Source organism: Leptopilina heterotoma, unplaced genomic scaffold, assembly GCF_015476425.1.
Source record: "Leptopilina heterotoma isolate Lh14 unplaced genomic scaffold, ASM1547642v1 Lhet_163, whole genome shotgun sequence".
In the NCBI taxonomy this organism is placed as follows: domain Eukaryota; kingdom Metazoa; phylum Arthropoda; class Insecta; order Hymenoptera; family Figitidae; genus Leptopilina; species Leptopilina heterotoma.
Window position 1 is genome coordinate 1338681 of NW_025110879.1, and position 12642 is coordinate 1351322.

General features: G+C 30.2%; 1 protein-coding gene across 2 annotated transcripts in view; it reads right to left on the bottom strand.

The window, feature by feature from the left end:
- Positions 1-531: 531 nt before the first annotated feature.
- Positions 532-12642, bottom strand: part of LOC122498983 — a 223282-nt gene continuing 211171 nt past the window's right edge. The window contains exons 5-7 of one of the 2 annotated variants that reach the window (XM_043607002.1): positions 3750-3908; positions 2398-2758; positions 532-1937 (exon numbers count right to left, since the gene is read on the bottom strand). In XM_043607002.1, coding sequence (XP_043462937.1) covers positions 1538-1937; positions 2398-2758; positions 3750-3908 — 920 coding nt within the window. In that variant the 3' untranslated portion in view covers positions 532-1537. The remainder of the gene's footprint in view (positions 1938-2397; positions 2759-3749; positions 3909-12642) is intronic. The other variant, XM_043607003.1, reaches the window with a different exon arrangement.

Sequence of the window (12642 nt, forward strand, 5' to 3'; positions counted from 1 at the left end):
GGACAGGTTCTCTCGTTTTGCAATTTCTTTTTTCTTTTCTCTCTCTCTTTCTCTTTTCTTTTGCAAAGTTGTTTCCATAATGAGCAGGTTTCAGTCACTATATTTAGAGCATAAAGAGGAGAAGCTGTGTCGTATAGCATCTTCATTAAGGTGTTGATTCTTTTACAAGTCTGAAGAAAATTGGTTGCATGTCTTAACATGCAAGACGTGCATATTAGTTGCTTCGATTATCAGTTGTTGGGGAAAAACATTCCCATTATCAAGTAGTCTTTTTCTTTTTTTTTAAATGAATTTATTTTATATATACTTGAAACGATTCTGCATTCCTAGCGCGTTAAAATAAGTATAGAACAGTTCATTTAGAAAATAAAAATTATTTTGCTCCTTCAATTTTGTTGCTAAAATGTTTATAAGTTTATTTGTAGTCATTATATTTGTAGGTTTTTTATTTGCTGGTTTTTTATTTGTCGATCTTACATTTGTAGGTTTTTTATTTGTAGTTTTTTTATTTGTTTTACATCTGTAGGTTTTATATTTGTCATTTTTACTCTTTGTTTTTTTTCTCTAATTTTTTCCTTGGGTCAAGTATTTTAGTCTAAAAATAAATAATAAAAGAATCGGGTGATAATGGTGTAATTAGTGATGGTATAATTGCGCTTCAGAGTTGAATGATTCGAAACGGTTTTTTGACTACACGATTGTTTTTGTCAACTTGTAATTATAACGGTCGCGGAATGCAAAACTTATTTTACGGGTGATAAAGTGTGTATTAAAAAACAAGTAAATATCAAGTGATTTATCGATTTATTCATAATGAGAAAATTATATATATAGCTTGAAAAGTCAATTTGTTTTTAACAGAAAAATAATTTTCGTTTGTATAATTTTTGTAATTTTTGGATTTTCTGAAAATCATTCTTAAAAATCTTCAGTGCCTCATTTTGTTTATAAATTAAGAAATAGAATACTATACCAACAGTCTGGTAAAAGCTACAAACACAAGTTAACACACAATAGTTTCACAAATACTCACATGCACACATTATTATAACGAATAATTTAAATTTTTTTTACATTCATATTTTCGAGAATATAATCTCTTTTTTTATACACAATACAAACTTTGTTTGATAGTTTAGAATATTTTTTTTATTTACAATTTCTTCTATATATGTTAATTGTATAATATATATATATTTATTTTTTTTATAATATAGAAAAATACGAACAAGCTTGATCCTAGAAATGATCTTTGGGTGCCGTGTTCGAGTCCGTGACTTAGTTCCTTGATCTCTAAGTGGTGACATTAGATGTAGAACCTGATCCTTGATCGGGATCACACATTCTCGCGCGTCCAACTAGCGTCTTTTATGTGAACGACATTTATTTCAAAGTGAAAATTGTTCGCTTACTTTCTTTCTTTGAGACAGAAAGAAGGAAGTGATTATTCGTTTGGATAAGATTGAATTCTGCTTTTCTATAGACTATTTTGTGTTATATAGAGTAGAGAGTTTTTCATTCTTCTTCTTTTTCGGTTTTAAATATAATCCGATGGCACTGTGGTCTCGTTAATTGCAGCTAACCTGAAATGTGGTGTTTCTAGTGTCTGTGGATTTAGAGTGAGTGTTGTCGTTGTTGTTGTCGACGTTGTTGTCGACGTCGTTATTGGCGGTGATATTTGTTGATTCGTTGAATTTGAACTAAGATCACTGTAATAGGCACTGCTCGGTGCACTACTTAACGTTGGTCCATCGGGCTCAGCATCACTTCCCGTGTAGGCCGTGTTTTGATAGGATGGATGTTCGCCAGGTACGCCTTCGATTCGCAATGGCGAATGATGATGGTGATGGTGATGATGGAGATGGTGGTGGTGATGATTCGGAGATGTTGGTGAACTTGGTCCATTTTCGTACATCTCGTAATCTGGCTCTTGTATCCTGAAAATTGAATATTTTTAGGAATTAGAATTGTTTTGTTCATTGAATTTTTGGTTTGTTTCGCAAATGGGTGTGGATTAATTAGGATCAATTTGCTTCTGATCTTTTGGGTGCAAAACAATTAGAATCAATTTGGTTCTAATCTTTTGGGTACAGAATAGTTAGGATCAATTTGCTTCTGATATTTTGGGTTTTAAATATGTAATTAGCATCAATTTGGTTCTAATCTTTTATAGGTATAGAATATAATTACGATCAATTTGGTTCAGACCTTTGAGGTTTAGAATAATTAGGATTAGTTTTATTCTGTCTTTTTGGGTTTAGAATAATTAGAATCAGTTTAGTTCTAATCTTTCGAGTATAGAGTATAATTAGGACCAACTTGGTTCTAATATTAAATTAAGTAATGCAGTAGTAAATAGTAAAAGCAAAAATAGTGTCGTTTTGGAGTTTTGCTCACCTTTGACTGTGTCGAGTGCGAAGGCCATCTCGGGGAAGAGTGCTGTCATTATTTCCGGCTCCATAATGCCGATGCAGTCTTGCAGCATCCAATTCATGGTACTCATCATCTTGACCAGCGGAAGTTGTCCCGTATGTGGAACTTCCTCGTAATTGTAATTGTAGATCGCTGGCATAACTTGCAGCTTGGGAATCAAGTTCGGCATAGAGAGCTTCATCCGTCTGCATATGGGTGTAATGATTTTCAACCGGTAGATTAATTGCTCTTCGATGCTGCGGGAGAGAGAGAGGTGCCGCGACAACTCCTGGTGCTCCGCCACCGCGTCTCGATCCCAACCACGACCACACATTATGACCTGGACCAAAAATAGATTTTGCATTTTAGTAAATGTATAAGAAAAACAAACATCATTTCTATTATTTCGTCCCATTTTTAAGACTACTACACATTTTTAGTCGTTATATATATGTATAGTTATTTTGAATAAAAAAGGAGAAGTTTGGATTATAGAGATTGTTTTTGTTGTTTTTTTGCTAAATCGATAGATCGAGAGTTGCCGGGAGTATTTAACGGCTTTTTTTGCTTGGTAACCACGAAAGTGTACTTCCTCTTTGCTCGCGTATTTAAATACACTAGTTTGAGTACCTGGCATTATTTATACATGTATTTACCAACCTATAGGCACTTGCGGTTAGAGCATAAAGTTACCTGTTGTTCCACACATTTTTAAGGACTTATTTTAGGTTTCCCTCAAGAGCCCTTACAGTTTACTCTTGCGCAATCTTTCCGTTCTACAACTTAATTATTGTGAGCATGTTTTAGACATTTCTTTACAGAACTCCTGGGAAAATAGCTTTGGCGTGTTTTAATCGTGAGATTTTATTATATAGACAAACATTCAAATAGTATTTACTTATCACTGATTCAGATTAACAGAGTGAATAAAATGACTATATAGTAAATGATATGTTATTTGGAAAAAACTAATCTTTTGAAAAATTTCTTATATTTGAAAACTAATTTGAACTAATTGGAACTAATAGGAACTAATTTGAAAACTATGGATTAATATCTTATGTAATTAGAAACTGTTGTCGATTCAATAATTGCTAATGACTGTATGTACACATTCGTAATATATGAATGGTGTGTGTGCGCGCGGATCGTTAGGGATTGTATAATGAATAATGTTTTGATAGAGTCTTTAGTGTATACGTGAAGGTTTGACTAAGATCAATGATGTTCTTCCCGTGGTTGGAAAATCGATGAATGCAAAACTTTCTCTGTCTGTACAATAAGGATCAACTTCTCTTGAATAAGATATATTGGGACAGAAGAATCGATATACTCACCAGGACTTGGCGCGACATCATGATAAGGTGGTAATTTATCTAGCTCAAGTGGCGGTCTATCAGGTATCACGGAAACGCCACCACCACCTGCGCCTCCGCCACCTGGATTCCCGGATTCTTGGTTCGTTGCATCTTCAACTCCAATGCCACAGCAACTCGCTGGAAAAAAATAATAATTGGAAAATTACACCAACGTAAATTTATTAGACTTCAATTTTTAATTAAATTTATTATTTGCTATCTTTGATATCTGAATTCTTTCGTGTTTTAATCGGAAGTTAATAAGCCTAGAAGATCGATTTTCAAGGTTCGGAAAGTATTATAGATGATCTTAATTTTGATTTGGTTGGCTATCAGGGAAAGAATTTGGTTCTACCTTTTAATTAAAAATTAAGATGTCAGGTTGGTGCACTCCCTTTGTTGGCAATGTTATTTGGAAAGTATTTTTGGTTTCGCTTGCTATCGACTTTCCTAGAGGGCAAATGCCCCCTTAGTGTACTATATATTACATTGGGTACATGTCACCATCAAATTGTTGCTTTTAAACTTTTGGCCAATTTTTTGCCGCATCTATCCCCACTTGATCCACTTCCGGATAATTAACACAGATATAAAAAAATGATTGTATAGTTTACTGTCACTCTTGGTCTGTATCCAAAGGGACTATCAAATGTTGCTAATTTCTACAGAAGTAGAACATTTCTGTTTATGTAACATTTTTATTTTTGGTAGACAATATTTTTGAAAAAATTTTGATAGAATCGCTGCAAGAGGAGCAAATTTGAGTTTAATTATGAAGGTCTGAGTTGATATCGTTCGTGATAGAAATGATAAAGGTTAATTCTTACTTGCCCTCATATTTTTTGATATATAATATATATAAGGCTACTCGAATTTCGTAATATTATTGTGAAAAGGGGTTCACATGTACATTTTTGGGGCTTCGACGTATAACCGACCAAAGAAGCTTGTCAAGTGCCCAGGTGAGGTTATAGAGAGCGAAGGTATCCTGATACGATTATGGAACGCATAAATGTACGTTGGATCCCTGCACATTATGACATGAGCGCGCATGTATGAAAAGCCTGTTTTCTGTATGGCCTCATTGTGCTCCTGTCATAGCCTGTCATGGACATCACGATGGAATATGGGAAGGATCGAAATAAGAGAGAGAGAAAGAGAGTGTTGGGAGGGACCAAACTTGGCATTTCATAGATCAGAGATGCCGACAACGGGAATGTCAAGAAAAAAAAATAATATGAAAACCGAGATTATATGGGAATCACAGGCACGTGATTCAGGTTGTGTTGACATACGAAAATACAAAATCTGCAAATTTTTTACAGAATACTATCGTATTCTGTAAAAAGTTTGTATATTTTGTATTTTTGTATGGCATAACAAGTATTTTATTTTTGCTTTTGATATTTTATTCCGTATTCTTTAATCTTGAGAATAATTTTCTTCTGGGTGAAATTGCTATTTCATCCTAATGCAAGAGAGATGAACTTTTGAACTGTGGATTTTTTTGTTGAGTCTGAATTTTCTTTTAGCATTTAAAAGCTTTTCTACTTTTGCTTTGTTGCAAAATTAATGGAAAGAATTTCAAAGACGGATAAAGTAGATGTATATGTATATTAATGTCAAATAAAATTGCGTGGATAAGATTATCCGTATCTGATGATAGGTGTTATTTCAGACTTACGAGAAAGTGTAGAATATTAATGTAAAGTTGAATGCAACTCAGTGTTTAAAAAAGTACTGCCTTCAAAAATTTAGTTTCAAAAAATTAAAAAAACGAATAACGAAAATAGTTATTAAATTTTAAAATAAAGTAGGACAGAATAAGTAACATAGTCAAAGTAGGAGTCTCTCTCTATTTTATAGATACAATTTAGGAAAATCGAATCATGTAATGAAGAGTGCAAAAGTCAATTTATTTGCAATTGTATAAAAAAACATGTTATAATAGTGCAAGAGTCAATTTGAAAATAGGTTTCTAGTGAGGAGAGTGCAAAAGTCAATTTGAAGTTTTGCAGCATTACAAGAATGCGCGATGGTAAAAAAGTTTATATTCACGGGATAATTGAAAATCATTAATGGATCGTAGTAGAAAGAGTGTGTATATGTTCAATTTTTGTAGTTTGTGATTTCTGATCGTAAAGTTGCGCGCTATAGGGAATATATATAAGTGTGTATAGGAATTGATACGCCTCAGGGGGAATCGGATTAGTCACGTGGCGCACAACGGTATACGTGGGTTAAGTGTTCTTACCTAAGGAGCGGACAATCTTCAATCTTAAACATAAGCATTCTGTCATAAATGCGTGGGAGAAAACTTGTTCATGTCAACTACCATTTCCGATGAAATTGAACTATTATAAATGTCCCTCGTATGCTAATTTTTCATTTTCTCGTATATATAATATTCTATCTTACCTGGGAAGATAATTTTCCGTATTTTCGTTTTAAAGTTATTCTTTACGCTAGGAGGAATTTTCTGTTATTCTTGTATTAAATTTTTCGTTTTTTTATCAAGCTTTTCTTGAAACTTTTCAAAAATTCGGTTTGTTAATTTCAACTTTTGCAGTTTGTAACTGTTTTATGTAAAGCTTTTATCCTTTTATTTGGAATTAATAGAATTAATTCGAATTAAATTCAAATTCAATTGATTAAAGTTATGTTTAGAAAATTGATTAAAGTTAAGTTTAAGGAATTGATTTGAAGTAAATTGAAATGAAATTGAAATTCTTTAGTAGTGTGTAATATTTTTCGTTTTGCAAGAGACACAATGTGGTCTCATCATCAGTTGAGATCACTTTAGATGATCTCTTAAAGAATAACAATGAGTCAAGATTTCCAAGAGTTGTTGACTTTATAATAAACTTTTTTTTGAATAATATGAGAGAATTTTTAGCTTTCTTTTATTCTGTCATTAAGATCACATAACGCCAATCATGATTTTCTAACCTCAATGCAGTGAAACTTTAAGGAACAAGGAGCTATTATATATGAAAGGTGGGAATATATTTTTTTTATTTGTGACGAGATGATTTATTCTTTTGGCACGTCAAAGTTCGATGACATCGCGCCAACCTTTTTTTTTGTTTGATTGCGGTACTAATTTATCTTTAAAAGTAATCGGATCTCTTTCCGGGTTGTCGCTTCCACTATAGCGGTGTGTGTTTTTTAATCTATATACCTGTGAACTATTGCTGAAAATTTGCATATTTACTACTAAAATCTATTTACTACCAAAATGTAAATTGCGATTTAAAATGGTATTTTTGGAAATAATTTCTGTGTGTTTTTTGAGAATGGGAGCAAAGGTTTTTTTTATTTCAAAACCTCACTTGTCAAAGGTTTAGGTGACATGATTTTGTATTATAAAGCAGTTTCCCGTGGGTATATTCTCTCTCTATCTCTCCTCAATAACAGCTGAAATTCCAAGGTGTTAAGGAAAGGGTCCGCGATAAGCCGATTATTCACTTTTTTGTCCCCTCTTCAAACTAGCTTTCTTCCCCTCATTTCACCGCCTTTTTATTTGATTTGATTCTAGAATCTCTAGTTTTTTATATGTTATAATATATGTGAATGAGTATAGAACTCGATATGTGCCTTTCTTTTATTTAACATATAATCTCCTCTCGGATTATATTCTCAACACTTGAAAAATATTCATGAATGATTTTAAATAGACATTAAAATAAGAACAACATGTAGCTATAAAGATTATATTATTTGAAAAGGAAAAGAATTTTATTCAGAGATTGAATGGATTTTGATTTATTGAAATTATTTTTCCGGTAGCTAATAAAGTCATTGTTGACACTGAGGAAATTTAATTGATACATCATCATTATTTTTATACCCTTTTTTGAATATCGAATTTGAATTTTAGTGTCAATTATATAATATGATTGAAGTATAACTATAAAATAACTGTAAAGTGTTATTATTACCGGAAATAATAAATTGAGAATTTTGTACAAAATTCATGGCGTTAATTATAGGTTTTCTGAATAGATGTGCGATAATTAGTTGTAAAAGGTGTTTAAATATTACATCAGTATATATGCGCACTGATATGGTTAGAGAGAGGAAACGAGCGCTTCAGGGGGTGTATAACTAAAAGTGACAAGATACAAGAAAAAGATTGGTTCATTACGTTAACACACATGACATAAAATTAAAGTTTTATATTCATAACTTAAATTTAGATTCTACTATCGCATCATTTCCCTGTTGGGGATAACTTTGAGTTTATAATATAGTTTTGAGGAAAAATTAATCTCGCTCTACCGGTTTTCTTATATGGTCTATCTACATATATGATTATAGACATGAAACAAAACTTTACGTCACTTTGTGCTGTAATTTAGTGTATAATAATTCGCAGTGATATGCCTCTTTATATAGTAATTTGCAGTACGTCATAATATGCAAATATTTTTCTTATCTAATATACCCCTGTGTGTCGTCATTTTACTATTCATGATCTGATATCATTTTTGCGGGAAAACGGGTTGTACGTTGAATATTAATTTTCGTTTTGACACTAATTTGAGGGAATCAAGAAAGTTGGAAGTTGATTCAATTATTTTGATGTTTTGTGGAATTTTTATTTTTGCTATTTGTTTTTGTGATTGGAGGCTTCGCACTCATCTACTAAAACCTACTATTAACTAATTTTTTACGTTATGCTACTATTTCGGTATTTTCTTTTAGATTTCAGCCACTAAGAGCTACTATTTTGTTGCTTTTTACATTAAATAAATATAAATAATTATTTACATTTAAAATAATATAATTATTTGACATTTAAAATAATAATAATTGAGCCTCCCAATTCTATAACTCGATCTGTTACAGTGCGCAAGTCCCTTGTGCAGCTGTGAGCTGGCTCAACTAGGAGACTGTGAATGGTGCATAGATCGAGTTATAGAATTGGGAGGTTTAATTATTATTATATTTTAAAAAATTAATTAATAATAATTATTATTACATTTCTAATTTAAAATTAAAATAATATATAGGGTGTTGTGGGGTGATATGCAAAGTTTTTTTTCGTTGGACGAAAAACATGTCAAATAATTAAATTTTTAAATATTTCAAAATAGAATGACTTAGAGGCATTATAATAGAATATATCTGCAAATTATTAGATTTTCAGAATTTTAAATTTTTCCTACAAATTTATCGCTTTTCCAGAAACGTCTGTTTTTGCATTTTCAAAAAAAATTGGGGTGATGTGCAACATCAGTAAAATTCAGGTATGTAATGCATAAATATCGATAAAAATGTCTTAAGTTATTAATTTTAGGCTTTTTCAATGCAAACTAATCAAAATCTGCCCAAAAAAATTTACTAAGGTATAGTTAACCTCTAAAAAGTGAAGATTTCACCAAAGAAAAAAAATTTTTTTTTGTTTAACCCTAGTAGAAATTTGTCATGGAGCCACTGAATTGTTCAAGTTACTGGACAGTTTTTGTCACGGACGCTGATTCTAGGCGGACTGGTAAATAACTCTAAAGTCTGACCAACGCTCTTCGTCAAAGATTCAAGTTGAATTTGATATTGGCTAGACATAACTTCTGTCTAGTTTTTTTAATGTTACTTTAAAGTACTCCTAGAAATTATAGTTCTAAAGTTTGTCGTGTCGATGACACTGCAATAATGTCTAATAACTAGACAGCTCGACTGATTATATTATTTGCTAGAGATAAATTTGTTCTTATTCTTGTCAATATTTTAAAACTTTTCATTTTAATTTGTTATTAATAAAAAATTTAATTAATTTATTATTATAAATTAATAAAATTAATTAATAATAAAAAATGTTAATAATTATTAATAAAATTAATTAACAATATTAATTAATAATATTAATAATTAATAAAATAAATTAATAACATTAATTAATAAAATTAATTAATAAATATTTACAAACATTTATAATAAATATAAAAATAATAAAATTAGTTAAAAATCAATTTTTTAAATTCCATTTTAGTTTAATTATAATTTTCTATTAATAAAAAATTTAATGGATTTATTATTATTAATTAATAATCAATTAATCATATTAAATAATAAAATTAATTAATAAATGTTTACAATAATTTATAATAAATTAATAAAAATAATTAAGAATTTAATTACAGTATTCAATTTATTTATTAATTGTTAACGTTGCAAATTAAATTACTAAAAAGTTATAATAATTAAAAAATCATCTAAAATGTTTTATTACATAGAAAATATTAAAAGTATATACCAATGCTTAAAATCTCTAGTTACGGCACTGAACTGAAACATATGTGCAGTGGTTATTAATTCTCAGTATCCATTGCGTTGAACGGCCGAGTGCGTTAAGCGGTGCGACTCTAGTCAAGCGGGACCCGGGTTCGCTCCCTGTTACCCCCCAAGATTTTTTCGGTGAAATTGCGTTATCGTTTTAAGGTTTATATATAGATTATAATTGTTTATACTAATAAAAAATATTTGTTTCAGTGTTATTGTTAATAATAGTGCATTAAAAAAATGAAAGTTGTTTGAAAACAGAAAATATTTAGGATATTCGAATTTAGAATTTTGTTTAATTGAATTAAGAATCAAAAAGTAATGTAGAAAATTACATGTAATAATTTACTATTTACATTATTTTTATATAATAATTCAAATAATTAATTAGAAATTATAAAATATTATATAATTTTTTATACTATTCCATTTATTATGTATATATTATAATGGATACAGAAATTTTCCAAAAATATTTTTTATTGAATTTCTTTGAAGCTAAATAGAAATTTTATATTAATTGCATGAAATAAATGTGTTAACTACAGTAAATCTTAATATTAAACAAATTTTCAGTATTTTAAAAGAATTAATTTGTCTAGTTTTTCTACAGATCCGTTGACCAGAATTTATAAAGTTGAGCTAAATAATAACTTGATGAAAAAAGGGTGACACTCCATTCCAGTTATTAGCCAGTTGGCTTGTAAAGTAACTAGACAATATCAAGCGCGACTGGACAGTTCCTTTATAATAACTAGGACAAATTTCTACTAGGGAATTTTTTATTTATTCATAACTGAATAAGGAATATAATTAAAGGAAAATAACTCAGAATTTTTTATTCATCATGTGAATCGCAGTTATGGCACGTAAAGCATAAAAAAGAAAAAAGTGTTGCACATCACCCCAAATATGATATTTTGCAAAAAATAATTTGTACGCAATACAATGCAATGGAAACACAAAATATAAACAGATATTTAGAAACACCTAAAAAACCAACAATAATAAACACCGAGGGGGTATTTACTTGTGTATTAGCGTGTACGCTCCTCCCGTAATAGTCACGTAATAGAGTGTAATAGAGCATTATTACGTCAGTGTAATACCACATAATATAGAGTTAATATTCTGTAATAATCAGTAATACCCCGTAATAGTTCTGTAATACCCTATGAATCTAGATAATACGCGTAATAGCAGGAAAATTTAGTGTATTAGAGTGTACACCATTTTAACCAGTAATTACCCCCTCGCAACGTCCTAATACACTGTGAAAAAAGGGAGTTAAATTTTAACTCCCCCGGGGGGTCTATAAAAGTCGCACCCATTGGGGAGTTAATGCCAGGGGAGTTAAATAAAGAGAGTTAAAATTTAACACCCAAATGCTAACTCCCCATGGAAAAAATAACTCGCGCGGGTGTTGAATGAAGGGAGTTAGAAATTAACTCTCTTTTGGAGTTGATTTTTAACTCGAAAAATTTAACTCCCAACTCCCGAGTCCGTTAACTCCCTAAATTTTTTACAGTGTACTAATAATAATTATTATTATTTAATTTTTAAAATTAAATTTCATACTTAAATTCAAATAATAATTAATATAATAATTTAAATAATAATAATAATAATAATAATACTAATAATAATAATAATAATAATAATAATAATAATAATAATAATAATAATAATATCTAATAATAATAATAATAATTTAAAAGTAAATAAATAAAATTAAAAAAATAATAATAATAACCTTTCTCAAAAATCTGCCCGCGCAAGCGCGGACACATTCCCAATGGGAAATAGCCATTAGTCTACCATTGGTGCATTAATGACCCAATATTGGAAGCCATTGGTTTTCTTTAGGTTTATTATTTTTCACCCAATAATGGACCACTAATGGTAAAATCGTGGGATGTCCACGCCGATGCCAATAATTGGCAACCATTATTGGCACATTATTGGCTGCCATTAAAAAACCAATAATAAAAAAAAAAATTTTTTATTAAATTTTATTAAATAATAAATTCATTTATTTAGTAATTATTATTATTATTATTATTTATTATTATTAAAAATATTAATTTTTTTAATTAATTATTTTATAGAAATGGTTATTATTTTCTATCACATCGAAATGTGAATAACCCTTTCGTTCAGAGTCTAAAAATTATTTACCTCACATCCATCAGTGCAAAAATAGGAGAGGACGGGCAGAATAAAATTCCACAAATATTCGTGAGAATGCTGCCTCCTTATATACTTTTCAAGTTTCATGTTAGTTGCGAGAGAGTTTGATGCAACACCTCCTACGGAGCGTTGAGCGAACTACATACAATTAGTTACCGACGCTGCAGAAATTATCATGTAGTAAGTATGTAGTTCGCTCAACGCCCCATAGGAGGTGTTGCGCGAAACTCTCTCGGAACTAACATGAAACTTGAAAAGTATATAAGGAGGCAGCATTCTCACGAATATTTGTAGAATTTTATTCTGCCCGTCCTCTCCTATTTTTGCACTGATGGATGTGAGGTAAATAATTTTTAGACTCTGAACGAAAGGGTTATTCACATTTCGATGTGATAGAAAA